The 21073-nt window shown below is 46.2% G+C and overlaps 2 protein-coding genes across 6 annotated transcripts; both read right to left on the bottom strand.

Annotated features, from left to right (window-relative positions):
* Positions 1 to 205: 205 nt before the first annotated feature.
* On the bottom strand, positions 206 to 9922 carry LOC126982202 (zinc finger CCCH domain-containing protein 13-like). 4 transcript variants are annotated; one of them, XM_050834079.1, is made up of 6 exons: positions 8076 to 8181; positions 7735 to 7960; positions 7341 to 7574; positions 5534 to 5688; positions 5039 to 5094; positions 206 to 4866 (listed from the first exon to the last, which is right to left on the bottom strand). In XM_050834079.1, exons 5-6 carry the CDS (start codon positions 5039 to 5041, stop codon positions 436 to 438), a joined length of 4434 nt encoding a protein of 1477 aa, XP_050690036.1. In that variant the 5' UTR covers positions 5042 to 5094; positions 5534 to 5688; positions 7341 to 7574; positions 7735 to 7960; positions 8076 to 8181; the 3' UTR covers positions 206 to 435. The 4 variants fall into 4 exon arrangements, with proteins under 4 accessions (XP_050690036.1, XP_050690035.1, XP_050690037.1 ...); XM_050834078.1 differs by having other exon boundaries at positions 5566 to 5688; XM_050834080.1 differs by lacking the exons at positions 7735 to 7960; positions 8076 to 8181 and adding an exon at positions 9775 to 9908 and having other exon boundaries at positions 5566 to 5688; positions 7341 to 7485.
* Positions 9923 to 15920: 5998 nt separating this feature from the next.
* Positions 15921 to 20726, bottom strand: LOC126982200 (SREBP regulating gene protein-like). 2 transcript variants are annotated; one of them, XR_007734856.1, is made up of 5 exons: positions 20485 to 20726; positions 19537 to 19684; positions 19001 to 19152; positions 16972 to 18081; positions 15921 to 16832 (listed from the first exon to the last, which is right to left on the bottom strand). XR_007734856.1 is itself a non-coding variant. In XM_050834076.1 (4 exons), exons 1-4 carry the CDS (start codon positions 20611 to 20613, stop codon positions 17884 to 17886), a joined length of 627 nt encoding a protein of 208 aa, XP_050690033.1. In that variant the 5' UTR covers positions 20614 to 20726; the 3' UTR covers positions 15921 to 17883. The 2 variants fall into 2 exon arrangements, 1 of the variants encoding a protein (XP_050690033.1); XM_050834076.1 differs by having other exon boundaries at positions 15921 to 18081.
* Positions 20727 to 21073: the final 347 nt, after the last annotated feature.

Genomic DNA, 21073 nt, shown 5'->3' with positions numbered 1-21073 from the left:
GTCCTCGGAACTTGCACAGATATCCTTGAAAGTTCCACAAATGTCCTCGGAACTTGCAATGGTATCCTCGGTAGTTCCACAAATACCCTCCAAACTTAATAAACATCCTCGGAACTTAAGTGAACGTCCTCAAAACTTAAATATATGTCCTCAGAACTTTTTCCTTTCCCTCTTTTTTGCTACTTATTTTCTTTCTCCTTTTGTCTCTCTTTCTTTTGCTTCCTTTCTTTCTGTGGTCTTTGGTTTGCTAATTATTTTCTTTCTTCTCCTTTTCTTCACATCCTTTCTTTCTGTGGTATCGGTTTTCTTATTATTTTCTTCTCCTTTTCCTTCACTTCCTTTCTGTGATCTTGCATTCCCTTATCTTAATTTTCCCGTAACTTCTGCCCCGAGTAAGCCAACAACCGCAACACCGCAACCCCAAACAAGCAGCATTTACCGCGCCGTCCGTCCCCGACCCTTCCTCATAAGGTCGGTGACGAACGCCTTATACGTCGGGTGTTCCTTCATGTGACGGTAGATGTTACGCGTGAACCGGTCGAGGTCGTGCGAGGCCTGCGATGCGACAGCCAAACGACGCAAATTCACCTCCCAGTTGAACGTGAAGCTCTCGTTCGGCGCCTCCCAAACGCCGCAGCCTAACTCCACCAGGTAACTCTTCAGGTGATCATAAAGGCTCTCAGGTGTACTGCCGTCCCATAGCGTTGGAATCCCCTCCCCGTCCTCTAACCCCATGGTGCGGAGGGTGGCATCCATGAGCTGCCGTAGCCTCCTATCGCGTCCACCATCCCTCTGCAGAAACGTCTCGGTCTTGATTATCTCTGTGTACTCCCATGGCTCCGTTTTGATGGTGGACGAGGGTACCCAATCACCACCATACGACGCACTGCTGCCCATGTCTGTGTACTCCAGCGGCTCCTCCTTCACCCGTAATGCTCCTGTTGATGCCTCGGGAACGCCACGTCTCACCTCAAAGGCCACCATCACCGCCTCTGTTCCCGGTTCCTGCTTCACCATCGCTGTACCCATTGGTGAATCTTGCACGCCAATGTCTCTCGCTCTCCCCCTCACAACCCCTAACCTGTCCTGTATTGCACCTGGTTCACTTTTAACTCGCATTTCCAAGTGATTTCGGACGTCACTTGATCTCCCCCTTACGACCTCTCCTTCCGCCCCATCCCATACAGTGCTTGGTTCCGTTTTAACTGTTGCCACTTCCGCTGACGACTCCTGGACTCCTAAACTCTCCCTAACTCGTGTCTCTCCTTCCGACACATCCCGTAGTGCATGTGGTTCAATTTTCACCGTCGCCAATTCCGCTGTGCAACCCTCGGGCATTTCCGCTTCCTCCTTCACTGCGACCTCTCCCACCGAAGCAACCGACGTGCTCCCAGGTACAGCGGGTGACAGGAACTGACTAGGGGGGGTCGCGGCCTCAGTAGGGTCAAACGTGGGCTGTTCTTCTTTGACTGGGGTGTTACATGTCAAATTCCGCCTCGGTGCTGTGGTGGGAGGGGGCGTTGAGGGTAGTGGAGGGAGGTCGTCAAGGTCATCTGGGTTGAGGTCGGGGAAGAGAGGGATGGAGAGCATACTGCAGTCGCTGTCGTAACCAGGCTCGTCTGCCCTGAATCTGCTCGGTGAGGGGACGATCGCAACCTCGCCGTCGGAATCTACGCTTGGTCGTCGAATTCCGCTCTCTCGTCTTTCCTCCGTTTTTATTTTTTTGTGCCTTTTGTGGATATCGTCGTTCGGTCTCGGTCTTGTCGGCGAGGAAATTAATTTAGCCTCCTCGTCGTCTTTTCCCTCTGTCGATTTGCTTTTATTTTTTGGTCCGATTTCTCTTCTTTCTTCTTCACTCGGATTTCCTTTCTTCCTTCTCTCTTCTCTTTCTCTTCCTTCATTCTCTTTATCATCTTCCTTTTCTCTGTTTCTCTTCCTCAATTCACTATCTCCTCTTTCTTCCTCTCTCTCATTTTCTTCACTTGGTCTTCCTTTCTTCCTCCTTTCTTCTGATTTGTTCCCCTTCCCCATTTCTCTTTCTCTCCTCTCCTCCATTTCCCTTCTTCCATCCTTCTTCTCCTTCATCCTTTCTCCTCTTCCCTCCTCCTTCTCTCTTTCTTTCTGTCTTTTCTTATTCTCCTTCTTTCTATTGTCTTCTCTTTCTTCCTCTCTTTCTTTGCTCATCCTATTATCCATTTTTCTATGGCTCTTGTTCTCTTGTTTATTGCTTGTTTTTGTCTTCGCTTCTTTCTTCCTGTCTTCTTTATCACCATTTTCCTTATTCCTCCGTTTGTTGTCTTCTTTTCTTCCCCTGTTCTTGTCTTCGTCTTTATCCGTCGCTGTTTTTCTGTTGCTTTGTTTTGTTTTGTCTTTCTCCTTCCTCCGTTTGTCTTCTCTGTCTTCCACTTCCTTCCTCTGGTTTTGTTTTCCTCTCTTGTCTTTATCTTTCATCTCCTTTTCTTCCTTGTCTTCTTTGCCTTGTCTTCCTGTTAATTTTTGCTTCTCTTTTATTTCTTTCTCTCTTTCTTCTTTCTTATTTGTTTTCTTCACTTCTTTTTCTTCTTCCTTCTTCTTTTCTTCTTTTTCCTTCTCTCTCTTTTGTCTTCCTTTCCCTTCCTTGTTTTCCTTCTCCTCCTTCTTCTTCTGTCTATCTTCTTTCTTCTTTTCTGCAACTTCCTTTTCCTTCACTTCCCTTCTGCGATCGACATTTTCCTTCTCCTTTTTCTCCGTTTCCTTTCTGTGATCGACATTTTCCTTCTCCTTTTTCTCCGTTTCCTTTCTGCGATCAACATTTTCCTTCTCCTTTGTCTCCGTTTCCTTTCTGCAATCATCATTTTCCTTCTCCTTCTTCTTCCTCTCCTTCCTCTTGTCTGCCTCTTCTTCTGCATCTCCCTCTCTTCCTCCTTCATCGCCTTTCCTCCTCTTCCTCTTTCTGTGATCCCTGCTTTCTTCCACTTCACTCGCCTTCCGCTTTCCACTTTTCGTCTTCCGTATTTCCTCCGACGAGCGACTTTCCGTGCTTGACTTTCTACTTGTGGAAATGGAGGAAGGAGACGGAGACAGAGAGGGTGGAGGGATGGTTGATGAAGCCCTTTCCTCCCATCCACTATAGCCGGTGGAATTGGACCCTGAGTGACATGGAGAAGGTGGATTTTGAGATGTGGAATTGGACCCTGAGGCACATGGAGGTGGATTTCGAGATGACTTGGAATCCGAAGGTATGTTTTTCACACCTTGCTGGTCTGAGGATAAGGGATTGAGACCAGAATGAGGAGGAAGAGGAGGAGGAGGGGATCGAGACCTCACATGATGCGAACTTGCATGATGGCGCGGCGATGACAAACGATATTCTGCTGTGATTCTATCCAAGGCCGACGGATCAGTGCGAGAATGCGGCGAACTTGTATTCTGATCATTTTGAGAGGGTGTTGAAGCCTTCTCAAACACCAACACATGCTTCTGATCCTCCTCTTCTTCAGGCACGCGCACCACCTTCAGAATCACCTTATCGTCCGTGGGAGTCGCCGGGAATGGTATCTGATCCTTCCTGGGGGATTGAACCTCCTCCCTCGTGTCCTGGGGGTGTTGGATGGGTGGGGGTGGAGGCACAGCGGGTATGGGATCCGTGAAGCCATTTGCCAAGCTGGAGAGCATGGCCTTGATGAACCCGGTAGATCCAAAGTTACTGTTTGTCTGTTTGAGGAAGGCATCAAGCTGGGAGTCTGATATGGCTTGGCGGGCGGGCTGTGGGTCTGAGTTGTCTTTCCGAGGGGACTGACAGGGCTGGGAGGGCTGCTTGTATCTCTCGGGAAGCTGGTTAACAGGGGAGCGTGGCATAACGGTGCGAGAGCTCGACCAGTACCGATCCCTGCCATACACTCCATCCTCAACCTCCACAGACTTGGTTCTTGCTGCTGGGTGTGGACGCGGGACCCTGGGTATGATCTCCCTCTCCCAGCAGTTGTGGAGACGGACCCCATTACGTCGCAGGGAGTCGAGGAGACCGTGCCCCGAGTGGTCCAGCGCGTCCGTGTTAAGCCGCATTTTTTTGTACCGACTGCTGAACCTTGGGGGGCTGGTGCGGCGCCTTCTCACAGTGCTGCGGGACTTACTGTGTTGCATGTTGTAAATCGGCGCGGAAGGGGAGGATGTGCCATGCTGCGTCGTGGGGTGAACCGGGACGCGAGGATGTTGAAAGGAGTGGTTGGGAGCGGGTGGATGGGACGTGGAAGGCTGTTGAAAGGAGTGGTTGGGAGGGGGTGGATGGGACGTGGAAGGCTGTTGAAAGGAGTGGTTGGGAGGGGGTGGATGGGATGTGGAAGGCTGTTTAAAGGAGTGGTTGGGAGGGGGTGGATGGGATGTGGAAGGCTGTTTAAAGGAGTGGTTGGGAGGGGGTGGATGGGATGTGGAAGGCTGTTTAAAGGAGTGGTTGGGAGGGGGTGGATGGGACGTGGAAGACTGTTTAAAGGAGTGGTTGGTAGTGGGTGGATGGGACGTGGAAGGCTGTTTAAAGGAGTGGTTGGGAGGGGGTGGATGGGACGTGGAAGGCTGATAGGAGGATGTGGAAGCTGTGAGTGAAGTGGAAGGTGGATGAGAGTACTTGGAAGGCAGAGGAAGTGATGTGGAGTATGCAGCGGAATATGGAACATGTGGAGAAGGAATGGAGGTTGCAACAGAAGAATGAGAATGATGGTAACCAGTGTGGGATGGAGGGGGGTAGGAATAGGTGGGTACAGGGGTGGGGTGGGCAGGGGGTGGAGGTATGGGCTTGTAGGGGGGGTGGGGGGGTGGACGATCGGCCTGGTGGAAGTATCGCCGCTGCCGCAAGTTCCCGGTGTCAAAAATTACAGTTTCTTGATCGCTGTCCTGTCGGGGGAGATGAAGGAGAGCCCGGTTTTTAATTCTTCCTCGCAAGCTGTTTATTTATCTTATTCATCTTCCTATTCATTCACTTATTCTATTTACATTGTTTTTTTAATTAATTTACAAGCCTCTTTTTTTTTTCCCAAGTTATTTTTTTGGGTCGATCATCACTCACCATGGTCTATGTCCCCTTAATTAAGGCTTCTGGGACCTCCCTTAGACTTCTGAGACCTGCAAAAAGTGAATCATTAAACACAAAATACATACAGAGGTCATACACAAGACATGACAAAGCTGGTAAAGTTCTGATGTAATAAATATACATCATAGCCACAAGTCCACTCACACTTCTGATAATGTGAAGGCATGTGGTATTTTCAGATGGCGGAGCTAAACTACATATTTACCCACTAAAAACAAGCAAACCCACCGGCACATTTCATTACATTTACCCGTCATAGCCACAAGTCCACTCACAATTATGATAATATGAAAGCGTGTGGTATTTCCAGGTGGTGGAGCTAAACTACATATTTACCCACTAAAAACAAGCAAACCCACCGGCACATTTCCATTACATTTACCGGTCATAGCCACAACTCCACTCACACTTATGATAATGTGAAGGCATGTGGTATTTTCAGGTGGTGGGGCTAAACTACACATTTACCTACTACAACAGGTAAAGCCACAGGTACTCACAGGAGGACGTCAGCTTGTGGTGCGTTGCCAAAGCCGCCAGGTCAGGGGTGGGGTGCAAGGGTTGGCTATACAGGGCTGTAGGTGGTGGCAGGCCTGGTGGTGCACAGCCTGTTGACCAAGGAACTGAAAAGGCAGACAGATAAACGAAAAATAAAAAAATAAAAATGATAATAATTTTAATAATGACAATGATAATAGAATATAGAAAAGACAAAAATAAGAAAACAAAACGGAATTAAAGAACTAAAAATTGTGTGGGCTAGGAGTAATACATGAAGCCTGTAAATGGTTAGGATAGGTTAGACAGATGCAAACTGCCTCTTGAAATGTTCACCAGAATTTTATATCTATCTATGTGGTGTATGTAGAGGAATAAGGTAGAACATTAGGAGGAGGAATGGAGGTTAGGACAGGAGCAAGAGGAGGAGGGTAGTAACTAGTGTGGCTCGGGGGATGGAAGATGACTCAAAATGTACCCCAAAATAAAATAATCCATTTCACAATAATTCCTATGGGGAAAATAGCTTCAGTTTATGAACATTTTGTGTGATGAACAGCCTTCAGAAGCGAATTAAGTTTGTGAACAGAGGTTCCACTATATATACAGCAAACCAAGTAAATTAGATTCAGTGTGACTTGACATTTACACCAGAATGAAATAAAACACATCCAGACCAAGATGGAACCAACAGCTGTAATAACTAATTTCCTGTACATAACAAACAGGTAACTACAACACATCACGCACACATGTAATGACGTCTTATCAATTCAGATTGAAGTTTCATCAATTTCCTCCCAGTCTTTACCCAAGTTATGGTAATTGCAAAGTTTAGCTCGGTAAAACAACAGAATTACACCCAAAACAAGACAACAGACCAGGCTGCCATAGTTAGCTTGGTAAAACTCTAGAATCACACCCAACTCAAAGGACCAGGACATTACAGTTAGCTTGGTAAAACTCTAGAATCACACCCAACACAAGGTAAAGGGCCAAACCACCATAGTCTGCTGGGTAAAACTCTAGAATCACACCCAACACAAGGTAAAGGGCCAAACCACCATAGTCTGCTAGGTAAAACTCTAGAATCACACCCAACATAAAGTAAAGGGCCAAACCACCAGTCTGCTGCGTAAAACTATAGAATCACACCCAACACAAGGTAAAGGGCCAAACCACCATAGTCCACTGGGTAAAACTACAGAATCACACCCAACACATTATAAACATGACACCATACCTAGCTTGTTAAAAACCCAAAATCACACCCAACTCCCTCCTTCCCTAACCTTACCTGACCTACCTTTCTCCCTCCCTTCTCTATCTTGCTTACCTTCCTCCCTTTCTGCTTGGTTTCCTCCCTCTCTCCCTCCCTTTCTTTCCTCTCTCCTTTCCTAACCTTACCTAACTTTCCTTCCTCCCTCTCCCTTTCTTTCCTCTCACCCTTCTTCCCTTTCTCCCTAACCTTGCCTAACCTCCTTTCCTTCTCTCCTCCCTTTCTTTCCTCTCTCCCTTGCTCCCTGCCTTCCTAACCTTACCAGCCTCCCTTAACCCCTTTCCTTCCTCCCTCTCCCTTCTTTCTCTCCTCCCTTCCTTCTTTCTCTCCCTCCCTTCCTAACCTTACCTACCTTCCTCCCTCTCCCTTTCCCTCCCTTCTCTCCCTCCATGATCTCGTAACCGATTCTATGGAGCTAGGTCACCCATTATCTCCCTTATTTCACCCTTTCTCCCTTAGTTAAGAGTCCTGGAAAGGTAATTAGGGAGCTTATATCACCTGTGCTGTCTTGCTGAGGTGTTGCTGATAGGAGACGTGAAGAGCAAGCAACCCTCATGACCACTTGTAGCACTCACGGGGCTTCTAATACTGATGGAGGGTCTGAATTTTCCTTTATTTCTTCACCTCTGCTTCTCTCCTTCTTCTATGTAAATGATAATGGTGGTCTGAGAGGGAATGGCTAGTTAAAATCGTGTCTTTATTTCATCTTCTTGTTTACCCTTATTTCTCCACCTCTGTCTCCTCCTCTCCTTCTGTAAAAGTGATTAATGGCCGTTTGAGAGGGAATGTCTGTCTCCTCCTCTCCTTCTGTAAAAGTGATTAATGGTCGTTTGAGAGGGAATGACTTGTTAAAATCGTGTCTTCATCTTCTTGTTTACCCTTATTTCTTCACCTCTGTCTCCTCCTCTCCTTCTGTAAAAGTGATTAATGGTCGTTTGAGAGGGAATGACTTGTTAAAATCGTGTCTTCATCTTCTTGTTTTCCCTTATTTCTTCACCTCTGCTTCTCTCCTCCTTCTGTACAAGTGCATAATGGTTGTTTGAGAGGGAATGACTAGTTAGAATCGTGTGTCTTTATCTTCTTCTATTTCATCTTCTTGTTTTCCCTTATTTCTTCACCTCTGCTTCTCTCCTTCTATACAAGTGATTAATGGTTGTTTGAGAGGGAATGACTAGTTAGAATCGTGTGTCTTTATCTTCTATTTCATCTTCTTGTTTTCCCTTATTTCTTCACCTCTGCTTCTCTCCTCCTTCTATAAAAGTGATTAATGGTCGTTTAATTCGTCTCCCTTTCTAATGGCAATATAAATAATAATAGTAGTTAATTACACGTCAACCACACTTCCAATATTTCTCCATTCGATCGGTACGTGTTTCATTTTCATATAAAGACACTTAATTATTTCATCTTTCTTTCCCTTTTGATCATTCTCTTATAGTCTAACAGCAAAATAATTATATAATAATACCTAATGGCAGTTGCCATGGAGACGTTACATCCAGTCGATCGACGTCCCATGCAGTTTCTATATATTCGCTATAGTTTCGTTAATACACACTTAATTATTTCACCTTTTAATCCCTTTTTCATTATTCCTTAACAGTCTAACAATAATATAAATACTCAAAATAATGGCATGAAGTAAGTTTGAGGCAGCCAACTATATTTTTTCCTCCCAAAACGTATGAGACCTATTTCTGAAGGTCGTTTAACAAGGTCAAGGGGCACTTAAGTATTTTTTTCATTCATTTTTAGATATTTAGTTCACCTTTCTTTTCCTTTGTGTCCTTAATCTGAGAGCAATGTAAATATTAAAAATAAAGGGCTGAGGGAAGTTAATTAGAGGCAGCCATTCAATATTTTCCTCACAAAACGTATATATATGAGTGAGACCTATTTCTTGAAGGTCGTGCATGTTGCAAGGGGCACTTAAGTAATTTTCTCACTCAGTGCAATCTTACTTATTTTCAACGGTTTTCAGCTTAATTTTAGCTTAAGGTGGTCATTGATCAGTTATATAGATACGTACGGTGATAAAGTCCAGTATATTGTTTAGCATGATCGATAGGGAAAGAAAATATGAAATAGGAGTCTTATTTAGATGAAAATGAAACCAGCGAATACAGAAAGAAAAGAGGAAAAATGAATATATATATTAAGAAAATAATAGAAGATAAATGAATTAAAGAGAGACAGAGACAGGGATCAACAGGAAAGTCTTGACAAATATATTGAGATAGAGAAAACGAATAAAATAGAAAGAAATGGATAATTTAAGGCGAGAAGAAAGAGGAAATAATATAAATGGAGAGGAAGAGAAGGAGGAGGAACAGGAGAACAGAGGAGGGAAATTAGTAGAAAGAGTATACAGCAGTAGTAGAAATAGGTTGCTTTTACAAAACACTTTCGCTTCTCACATCAGCTATTTCTAAAGGCGCGGACACCCTGCGATGCGGCCTGTCCGGCGGCCGAAAAGTGGGCGAAGCTACAGGCCATGTGAGGCAGTGTGTGTGTGTGTGTGTGTGTGTGTGCGGCGCGGCCTCACGACACGGCCCGATGGCCTTCTGTTTAATGTTTGAAATTCCCTCCGGCGCGGCCCACCGTGTGTGCCACCTTGCGGCGCGGCCTTGAGGCGCAGAGCGGCGCGGACTGCCGTGCGGTGTGTACGCAATATCTACGCTCCACGATGTCTGACGTCTGGATAGATAAAGACTTTTGGATCAGCTTCATTGACCTGTACAAGGGCCATCCGTGTTTGTGGAACATAGAACATAAATCGTATATGCACAAAGACTACAAAAACGCAGCCTATGAGGTGCTAGTGGAAAAACTGAAAGAGAAAATAAATGATGCCAACGTTGATATGGTGAAAAAGAAAATAAACAATATGCGAAGTTCATTTAGAAAAGAACTAAAGAAAGTGGAAACATACAAAAGATCGGGTGCAGAAGAGGTTTATCAGCCGTCATTGTGGTACTATGATCACCTCCTCTTCCTTCGTGACCAAGGAATACCACGGTCATCAAAATCCAACTTGCTTGAGGTAAGTGAAATACTACCCGGGCGGCTCCATGTTAATTGGTGTCGTCGCTGGCACTGACCGCCGCCCGTGGTGCTTCATCCGGCCGACGAGGCTCCGCCCACTTTCGGCCGCCGGCAGAGTTTGGCTTTTTCTTTCAACTGTTTGCAAAATTTTGTGTTAGCAAACACACCACCATTGGAAACCCTACCATTTGCACCAACATCTACCATTATAAATTCGTAAGTGCTTATAAATGTAGTAATATATATGAACCTGAACCGCAGGGTTTGGTAATTTCTACGTGTTTCCCATCGATGGCCCAAACACAATGTGGAAACTGCCATGTCCTTTCAAAAGCGTCAGCATTCACGAATTGATCTGTCTGTCTGTGGTATCTAAACGAGAAGCAAAAAATAATGTTTTACGGTTTTAGGTTAAACTATAGTGGGTTCAGTTGAAGCTTGCACCTCGCTCACTCATCATTCACACCTCTCTATTATTTGCTGAACCCACATGTTTTTAGTCTTATTCATTAAATATTCCACCCTACGTAACGAAGCTCTGACAACACTGTTTTCTTTTGTAGGAACCGAATACTTCCTGTGCCGACATACGCGACGCACAAGAGATGGTGGTGAGCAAATCCAACAAAAAAAGGAAGATGGATGCAGAAGCTAAACGCACTGAACTTCTGGCACTGTCATGCAGTCATCTGCAGCAAAGTGACGACGAAACTGACGTGTTGGCAAGGAGTTGGGCTCAAGAATTCAAGAAACTGAGTGCTGAGCAACAAATATTTGCAAGGAAAGGTGTAAATGACATCCTTTTTGAGGGTCGGCTAGGGACATTGCACCGTCATTCTATCAAGATTAATGAAGGTAGTTTTGAACCCAGCATGGTCTCCACACCAGTACCTGTCCAGAATAAAATTGAATAAAATGATGAATGTAGAATGAGTTACTGAGGGAAGCGATGAGTCTCTTTAGTGGATTCGTAAAAAAAAAAAAAATAAATAAATAAATAAATAAAGTAATGATAATAAAACAGTGACCAGGGATTATTAACACACTCAATACTCATAATAATTCTTTACATATATATTTCTGTATATTACAATGGCATACATACTTTTTTTTCTTTATTTTTTGGCATGAAATAATATAGCATTGGTTGGCAGTCACTGATTTAACGAGTTTTAGACACTCACATAATAATAATAATGTTACGCCACCCCCCCACACACACACCATCCACGGGCAGGCAGGCGGCGTGATCCTCACCAGAACAACCACACGGGCACCAGTCACTCACAGCGGCCCACACCGAACACCGAGGGGAGGTAGGGCACAAAGGATACACGTTGAACACTAAGTTCTAGTTTAATGACAGGTTCCTCACACAGTACAGCAACTTTCAAGGGCACAGAACAGTTAATCAGGCACAGTACAGGGGCACGGCAGACACGCACACCGGATGCACACAGCTCGCGAGCGGAGCAGCTCAACACTCTCTCAAGCCCAGACACGCGTCTTCTCAACTACTCCTCCTCAGCCACCCTTGCTCCCCCAACTGCTCGACTCAGCACTTCCTGCCTCCTGTCTCTCTTGTCCCAACAAGTAGAGTTGCACCATGCTGAGCTAACATTGCATCATGCTACAATTTCATCACATTACACATACAATCATTCACATACAGCACATTCGTAACACTATCTCCCCCTTCAGAAGGCAGTCGACCCGGCTGCCCCAACATTCAACAAACAAAACATGAAATTAATCAAACTAATCAGTCCCCTGGGACATCACTAAAGTCTCTTAACCATCCCGGCCGACGCCTCTCTCGCCGAGGGCGCCGCTGGGATGCGGGCGGCGGCAGGCAGGCGGTGGCACCCAGAGCGGCGTCGTCGGCCCCAAGTACTTGCTCAGGGTCGTCACTGACATCTGCCGCTTCGCCCGCACCGCCCCTGTTCTCGTTCGCCCCGTGGTCGACCTCTGACACGTCCCCTTCGCTGCTGCTGGGGCTCACGTCCTTCGCCGGTCGTGTCTCCTTCATTTCATGGCCTGGCCTGCCCCGTACGCGTCGGTGCACCTCAGCCAGGCTTTCCTGCAGTGCCGCTGCGAAGCCAGAGGTGACGGTGGGCAAGCTCACGTCGGGAGGCCGCCCCGTGGCCAAATCCACCGGTAGCCTGAGCTCCCGGCCGAACATTGAACACAGAAAAATACATGCAATATACATAAATCAGTCTGTCCTCCACCACGTCCTCCACAGTCTCTTCTCGCGCCCCCAAGGGGCTCCGCCTGTCAGCCACGCCGTCGACCAGCCGTCAGTCCTCAGTGGGCTCTTCCACGCCATCCACTCCACGTGACGCTCGGGACAGTCGACACCGGCTCCTGGCCTCCACCCTCGGGGCAAGGTGCCCTCGCTCAGCCGTGACTACCTCCCCACGCAGCCATGCACGAAAACCTCCTGGAAGCAAAGGGCACCATTCCGGTCACCCTCTCCAGCTCCCGTCCGAGGCCACCACGAGCCTTACTGGCCTGCGTCAGGTAGTCGAGGCCCAGCAAGCACGGCTCGTCTCGATCGGCGACGTCCATCGGCCGGCGCTCCACAGCGCTGCCTACACCGATACGAGCCTCCACTGGCCCCTCCAGCAGCACACACTACCCTGGGTCAGGCCATGCCGAGCACTCCTCAGCCCCCGGTGTCCACTGTCACGCGTCGTGGCTACAACCGCTAAGCCTCCCACTGGCAACACGCTGGTCGGGCGGCGGCAGCTTACTCAAAGCGGGGCCCGAGGGCGGGAGACGGCTGGAAGTCGGCTCCCTTCTCCAGCCCGTCCGCGCTTCCCGCCCGCGCCGCGTCCCTGGGCCTGGGACAGGCACTCAAGCGGTGGCCTGACTGGCCACAGTCCTTGCAGCGAGGCTGGTGGGCATCGGGGCTTGGCCGGTCAAGGGAACGCGTCCTTCGCTCCCCCAGGCACCGACTGCACCTATGCCCCTCTTGCCACAGCCCCGCACGAGCCACGGAAGCCCTCCGGCTCGCCTTCATCTTCACCTTCGCCATCCGGCCCCGGAGGTCATGGCAGGGCGGGCGGCCGCCGCTGATCGTCGTCAATGCCCCGAACTCCAAGGCCCTCGTCAGCGCGTCGTCGGTCCACGGCAGGGGGTGAGAGTCCTCGCCAGTCTCGTCCCTCAGCGCCCGGCAGTCCTCACAGAAGCGCTGTGTGCCGTCCTTCTTCATATCCAGGACGACTGCTGAGGGCCATGGACTGTCTGTCCGCTCCATCACCCCCTGCGCCGCCAGCTCGTTGACGGCGCGCTGCAGTTCCTCCCGCCTGGCCGGCACGACACGTCGGGGCGGGCTCCTGGTGGGCGCACCACTTCCCGTGCTGATGTTGTGATTCAACAACCCCGTGCAGCCCAGCAGGTCCAATCCACCCCCGCTGAACACGTCCGCGCACCGAGCCAGGGTGTGGCGCACCTTCGTCTGCGCCTCCGTCAGGTGAGCGGCGCTCCAGTGCATCGAATCCTCCAGGAAGTCGGGCAGCGGCCTCACAGCGGCCAACTCCGCGCTCCCCGACGGCTCCTCTAGTTGTTCCACCTCTTCACAGGTGCCCAGCTTGGCACCAGCGGGTACTTTCCGAGCCTCGTCGGAGGAGTTAGCCACCAGCACCGTGACTGACTCCTCCCCCGCTCCTTCGAGACTCTGTCCGGCTGCCACACCACCAGGCAGCTGCAGGCCCTCCGTGGACTCCACCGTGCCTTCCGCTGGCATCGCGTCCGACCGGCAACACAGGACCCTAGCCTCCGTCCCTGGGCAAGGTGCAGTCGCTCCGCCGCGACTACCTCTGCACAGCCGACCTTCGGGAGCAAAGGCGCCTGTCCGCGCAGCCTCCAGCTCCCGTCCAAGGTCGGCACAGGCCTCGCCCTGCGGCAGGTAGTCGAGGCCCAGCACACACGGCTCGTCTCGATCGGCGATGTCCATCGGCCGGCGCTCCACAGCGCTGCCTACGCCGATACGAGCCTCCACTGGGCCCTCAGACTGCACGCAGTGCCCCGTGACGCCACACAGCCTCTGTGGCGCGTCCGCCGGCATGTCAGGCCGCCCCAAGGTCCTCTCGGCGCTCCCCACCAAGCGGCCGGGCCCGTCCACTGAGCCCCGTAGCGCTGTCGTCAGCAGCAACGCCTTCTCATCCTCGCCCCAGCCCTGGGCAGCAGCTGGCATCTTGAACTTGGCCTCCCATGCCAACTTCCCGTCGTGCTCCGCTGGCTTAAGCCTCCCTGAGCACGGTGAGGCCGAGGGGCCGCAGAGAGGAGCGGGCGGACCACGTGGGCTGCAAGCCGGCCGGCATGGCGGAGAGGGAGGCGGTGAGAGAGGCAACGAGGCAGGGTTAATGGGTCCGACTCCAGCACCAGCTGGACCCAAAGGAGCGGCTTCGACGGCTCCCCAGCCTCCTGCAGCCTCCACCGGCTCCGCCACGACGCCACCAGGCTTCAGGGGCCCTTGCCAGGGGCCCCACGCGGAGCCCAGACACGCGTCTTCTCAACTACTCCTCCTCAGCCACCCTTGCTCCCCCAACTGCTCGACTCAGCACTTCCTGCCCTCCTGTCTCTCTTGTCCCAACAAGTAGAGTTGCACCATGCTGAGCTAACATTGCATCATGCTACAATTTCATCACATTACACATAGGCTACAATCATTCACATACAGCACATTCGTAACAATAATAATAATAAAATTTCACTCACTCACTTTGTACTGCCATGGAAGCTGAACAAATGAATCTCAATTTGATCGAAACACATAAGAAGAACTGCCCTCTGGATGTTGCATGAATTGTGTTGCGAATGAGTTAACATCAAACACACACACACACACACACACACACACACACACACACACACAGGCAACACTATTATACACAACAAGGGGATCAAATTTGTATTGCATTCGAACTAACAAAATTTCCGTGTGCGTTGCGGAAATGAGTCAACGGAAAACACACTCACTAGCAACACAATTATGGAAAACAAGGCGATTAAATTTGTGTTGCATCCTAACCAACTCAAATTATGTATGTGTTGCGGATATGAGTCAACGGCAAACACACACACACACACTTAAGCAACACAACCATACAAAACGAAGTGATGGGAATACAAAATAGTGTTGCGTCCTAACCAACTCAAGTTACGTGTGTGTTGAGAATATGAGTCCATGGCAAACACACACACAACACTACCATACAAAACAAGGTGGCAGCAATACAAACTAGTGTTGCGCCCTACCAAACTCAAAAACGCTGCAAGAGGAGGAGTGTGAAAAGAAGGAAAGGGAACAATTATATATATAGTTGAAGATTCTTGTTTTCCACTGTGGAATATCTTAGAAAATTGTGAATACTGGTAATTATATGAACTCGAAAACTGCCAGACTGAATAGAATAAACTAGAATGAAATAAAATAATACTGAATAAAATAGAGTGATGTAGAATAATATAGAATGAAATAGAAAATATAATAAAATAGAATAATAGAATATATACGTAGTAGAATAAAATAGAATGAACATTGAATGAGTTACCGAGGGAGGCCATGGGTCCCTTCAGCGCATTCATCTTTACACAAAAAAATAAAACAATGAATATAAATAAAATTAAATAGTATAATAAGTTACTTAACTGAATAAAACTGCTTAAAAAAGAGATTATAATAGTCCACTCCAGTGACTAAAGAAAAAAAAATCAAATCTCACCCTATGGCAAAAGGTGTGTTAGGAAATAACTAAAAGAAAGTTCTGTTGCTGTTTTTTGAGTTTTTTTTTTTCATAGTCGCTGAAAATGGATTATCGTGTCCTGAAAAATGGGAAATAAAAAATAAGGAAATAAAGAACATTGACGATAATGCTGAAAAACAGAAAAAAAAAGCATATAGGTGTTAGTTAGGTTCAAGTAAAAATAAAAAAGTGTACATGCAAGTTAAAAAATAAACATAAAACAAAATAACAATAAAAAACAAACAAACAAACAAAAAAAGGTATAGGTGTGTACATTCAAGTTAAATAATACGGTGTTAATCAAAATGCTAAATATACTAACAGATATAATAATGTTTGGGGTCTCGCTGCATAAAAACTAACCTTAAAAATTATATAAAACATGATTATGAATTGCACTTTTGAAATTCACACTGGAAGGGAAATGAGAGTGAGGGAGGAGGAAGAGGAAGACAACATAGGGAATAAATGAGGTTTAGGCCTATCGATACTCACAATTAGGCCAACACACACACACGGATGCACACACACACAAAAAAGAAAACACATTTTTTCCTCCTCCTATTCTTCTTTTTATTTCTCCTTCTATAACTATTTATTTATGTCTTCCTCCTCCTCTTATAAACAGGAGCAGAGAAAACACACACACACACACACACACACACACACACACACACACACTGTAGAAAATATAAATATCGCTCCTATACACACTGAGACAGACAGATTAACTGGGTGTGTATCTGACGTTGTGCGATGCTACCCACACCCTAACCTAACCTACCCCCCCTTCCCCCTACACCCCTTCTCCCTACACACTTGAAAGCCCTTCTCTGACACACTAGGGCAGGGTGTGGCCAGGGTATAGGGTAGGGCAGGACTAAGAAAATTGGTAAGGATTGACTTTAGTACGAGATTGATTTTTGGGGGGATGATTTTTTTTTGTTGGTAATTGATGCACTTTTCCAACCCTTTTTTAATTTGGTAACATTGATTAGCTTGACTGAATATTCTTATCATTTCGTCAATAGCAGGTTTCCACTGTCCGTCAAACTTTATTACTGTTTTTTTTGCATTTATACATATCAAAACTGGCACCCATTTCAACCCATATATTATTGGCAACATCCCTTCGAAGACTGAATAATCTCATCACACTGTTTATATAAGGTTTCCACTATATCCTATCAACCTACATTACTTTGCTTTGTGTTTATACGTGTCAAAACTCCCTTTCTTTCAACCCTTTAAATCATTGGCAACATCCCTTTATAGATTGTGAGTAATCTCATCACACTGTTTATATAAGGCTTCCACTATATCCTATCAACCTACATTACTTTACTTTGTGTTTATACGTGTCAAAACTCCCTTACTTTCAACCCTTTAAATCATTGGCAATTTCCCTTCATAGACTGAATAATCTCATCACTCTGTTTTATATAAGTTTTCCACTATGTCTGTTAACCTAAGTTACTGTGTTTTGCATTTATACATAGCAAAACTCCCTTACTTTCAACCCTTCTTATTCTCACTGAACCAAAACAGAAGCTAGAAAACTGTGTAAATATATATATATGTGTATTAGTTTAGTTTCTCAAGTCCCACTATCCTATACTGACCTATACAACCCCTGGCCACACCCTATACAGCCTTCCACCCTGTATATACGTATGTACATCTGACGCGGCAGTCGTAAGGACACACCACTAAGCTGCCGGTAAACACAACACCCGCCAACACCTTCTCTAGGGCGTAGCGAGATGTCCGAATGGGTAAAAATAACTCACAAGATTCCCGGGACGTAAACAAACTTATGAGAGTCGTATGATCTCAGAGGAAGGTGCTAGGAAGGTCTGCAAATATAAAAGTAAGACTGAATGGTAGGAAATGAACTTAGGTAATGGCTCGTTGAAAGGGGCTTGGGGAGAAAAACGTAAGGAGGGGAAAAGAAGAATGAGTTGTATAAGGGAGATGAAAGAGGAGACTGAGAGGAAAACTAAGAGAGGGAAAATAATAGGAAGAGGAAAAAACAGGAAAACAAAATACAAGAAAATGAGAAATGTAAAAGGGAGGAAGAAAATGGAGACTAAAAAGAAGAAAAGAAATGAAAAGTTAGAGGGAGAAAAAGGAGAAGAGAGGAAAAAGAGAGGAAAATTAAAAGCAGGAAAAATGAGGAAAAAATAGAAAAAAAATAGAAAAAACTAAAAGAAGAGAGAAGCACCAAGTCTCGCCCCCAGGTCTCAGGTCTCGCTGTTCGCCGTCAGCGGTCCTTGGCTATAGCAATGCTTAGCTCTGGGGTCGATGTAGAGGGTCTCGTGCTGCACTGACTGGCTGGAGGTGCGACACTTAACCAGGCACAGCTCAAAGTGGTCGGACACAGAGGCGTAGAGAGGACTGTTCTCGCTGATCTGGCCCAGGACCTTCTTGAGCAGCGACTTCTGTATGTGGGGGAAGAGGAGGGCTGTTAGTGGCTCCTGTGACGATGCTGTGAGGGGTAGAGTAAGCCTGTGATTTGATGCTGTGAGGGAATGGATGACTAGTGCTGTGTGGGCTGTTTAATATGTCTGTGGTGATGCTGTGTGGGGTATGGCGAGCTTGTGATACTGCTGTGTGGGGTATGTTAAGCCTGTGACAATGCTGTGTGAGGTAGAGTAAGCCTGTAATTTGATGCTGTGGGGGAAATGATAAGTCTTGTGGTCTTTATTTTCTTGTTTTCCTCATTTTACTTCTTTTCTCTTCCTTCACTTTCAATTTTTCTCTTTTACTTTTTTTGTCCCTCTTTCCTTTTTTTATATTTTATTTATTTATTTATTTTTTACTGCTGTGTGAGGTATGGCGAGCTTGTGATAATGCTGTGTGGGGTGAAGTATGTCTGGTGCTGTGAGGGCTGTTTTGTTAGTAAATCTGAAGGCTGTTTGGTAAGTCTGTTGTTGTGAGGGGTTTATTAAGAGCTTTATATTTAAGTTTTTTGTAAGTGCAATGTAATTATTTGTTGTTATAAGTGTATTAAGGTGTTGTTTTAGGTTATAACAGAGGGAGGGAATATATTAAACACAGCCACAGACCACAGCAAAACTTATCAGGAGTTAAAACATATGGAAAAAACACATTTGAACATAGCCTCAGAACACACAGCAACATAGCCATACAACACATACCAACACTGCATCTTATCACCAATTACAACACAAGAAAACAAAGAAAAACACTCAAAACAAGAAGAAACACACAATAAACACAGCCACAGAACACAGCATCTTATCACCAATTACAACACAAGAAAACAAAGGAAAACAACACACTCTAACAGGAAGAAACACAGCCACAGCCAACACACAGATCACAGCCCCCCAGCACCTTGTCGGGGTGGAGGCAGCAGGAGACGCAGTACTCGTAGATGGCGCAGCAGCCGTGGGTGTTACAAGTGTCGCAGGCGTAGCGGCGCGTCGACTCCACCGCCACGTTGCAACACCCAGTACTGAGACGGTCGACACGGTGACATACGTAGCCTGGAGGTGGACACGGGTGGTAAGGGGAGGTGGTAGTGGGATTACATGGGAAAATAAAGATAGGAGGAGAAGAACTCAGGAAAGAGAGATGAAATTGAGGAAGTGGAACAGAGGTGAAGTAATGAGTTAGTGGAAAAAGAAAATGAGGTAAAGATGTAAATAGGAAATGAAGAAGGAACAGGCAATGGAGGGTGAGAAAGAGCAAAAAATTATAGAAAGAGGAAGAGAAATGGTCAGGAAGATGCGATGGAGGAAAAGGAGAACGGAAAAGAGGAAGGAAAGAGAAGAAGGAGAGAAGTAATGAAGGAGGAGGAAAAGAAATGCCATAAAATATTCATCCACTATCAAATTCAAACAATTAATCCACCGTTGCCGCCGCCTCACCCTGGTCATCCGCCAGCAGCACCTTGCCCTGCACTGAGTTCCGGCACGTGGTCACCTTAGCCCCCAGGGACCCATTCACAGCGTCCGGCCCCCAGTGGAACTCAACGCGGTTTCCGACCTCCCCCTCCTCCTCCCCCGGCCCACTCGACTGTAGAGGAGAAGAAGAACGGTTGATGAGTGACTAAAGTATATGTAAGGTTTGATGAGGAAAGTGAGTAACAGAATGTGGGTAAATATAATAGATAAATGCTAAATAATAATGATAAAGGATTGAATATGAGGAAAATGGATATAAACTTGAATAAAGAAAATAAATAGTAGGTTATGTGTAAATAAAATAGGAATATGCTTAGATAATGCGAATAAAGAATAGAAGACTAATACTGTAAATAAAATAAGAAGTGCTATATGAGAAAAATAAAGACTAGAATGTGGCTAAATAAAGAAAATAAAGGGTCGTGAAGAAATTAACGAATACAAAATAAAAAATAAATACTTTAATGAAGAAAATAAAGGAAAAAGATAAAATAATGATGGCATTACTGCTACTTTTGATAATGCTACTACAACTTTAGTAAAAATAAAGGTAATAACAATAATACCAATAGTAGTCATTTATCCTTACCATTATGAATACAATATTATATCTGGTACCATTAACTTTTATATCAAAACATTTTTCCCTGTACTTATTTTCCTCCAATCTTATTTGTACCTGGATGACCTTTCCCTATGAGCCATGCTAGAGCGAACCGTCAGGCAAAGAACCGAAAGGTCTCACCAGCCTACCCAAACTCATCAAACAACAAACATAATCCAATAAGACATAGGACAACCAAGGCAGGAGACTAACCCAAGCCAAGATATCCCACTAATGAGAACAAACGCTCAAATACCTTAACAAAGACAAATTAAAGACCAAAACAACATGAGAAGACGCCCACTCACCTCGGACCATAGGGAGAGGCCACAGTAGACCACTCCCACCAGCAGCACCACGCTCAGAAAAACCTTGTTACGGAGGAATCTCATGATCTTGGCGGTAATCATCGTCTTCTCGGGGCTCTTTTCTCTCATAGTCCTGCAGTCCAGTCGTCACCATCGTCCCGCGCGGCCGCCAGACCCATAAAGGTGTGTCTTCTTGGGCCGTGAAGGGGACTCACACGCCAGCCATCTTGTTTGTTTACATTGGCGAGGGGAAGGAGGACAGCTTTTATTGCTTCTTTTATTGTTTTACTCCCTTCACGTGACTTGATTTACATATTTATTAACTTTGTCTCTTATTTACTCCCTCTCTATCTCTCTCTGTATGTCTCTTTCTCTCTTTCACATATTTTTGGAGCCGTTAAAAAGAAGGTAAATAAATGCTCGATCATCATTGTCATCAGCAGGACAGCCATCTTGCTTGTTTACATTTCTCGGAGGACAGCATTTTATTGTATATTTTCCTGTTTTATCCTCCTCAAGTGTGTCTGTCTTGCGTAATTATTATATATGCATCTTATTTACTCCCTCTTTATCTCTCCAAGTCTCTCTG

This window comes from Eriocheir sinensis, chromosome 50 (genome assembly GCF_024679095.1).
Source record: "Eriocheir sinensis breed Jianghai 21 chromosome 50, ASM2467909v1, whole genome shotgun sequence".
In the NCBI taxonomy this organism is placed as follows: Eukaryota; Metazoa; Arthropoda; class Malacostraca; order Decapoda; family Varunidae; genus Eriocheir; species Eriocheir sinensis.
Note: the sequence above shows the minus strand (reverse complement) of the source record. Positions and strands in the feature narration are given on the sequence as shown.

What these genes read in the sequence shown, in the direction of transcription:
- LOC126982200 (XM_050834076.1), bottom strand. Translation starts at nt 20,613, where the DNA reads ATGAGAGAAAAGAGCCCCGAGAAGACGATGATTACCGCCAAGATCATG. An exon ending in GCCTCTCCCTATGGTCCGAG is followed by an intron (nt 19,685 to 20,484) that starts GTGAGTGGGCGT and finishes TCTCCTCTACAG; the next exon opens with TCGAGTGGGCCGGGGGAGGA. An exon ending in GCTGCCTCCACCCCGACAAG is followed by an intron (nt 18,082 to 19,000) that starts GTGCTGGGGGGC and finishes CCCCACATACAG; the next exon opens with AAGTCGCTGCTCAAGAAGGT.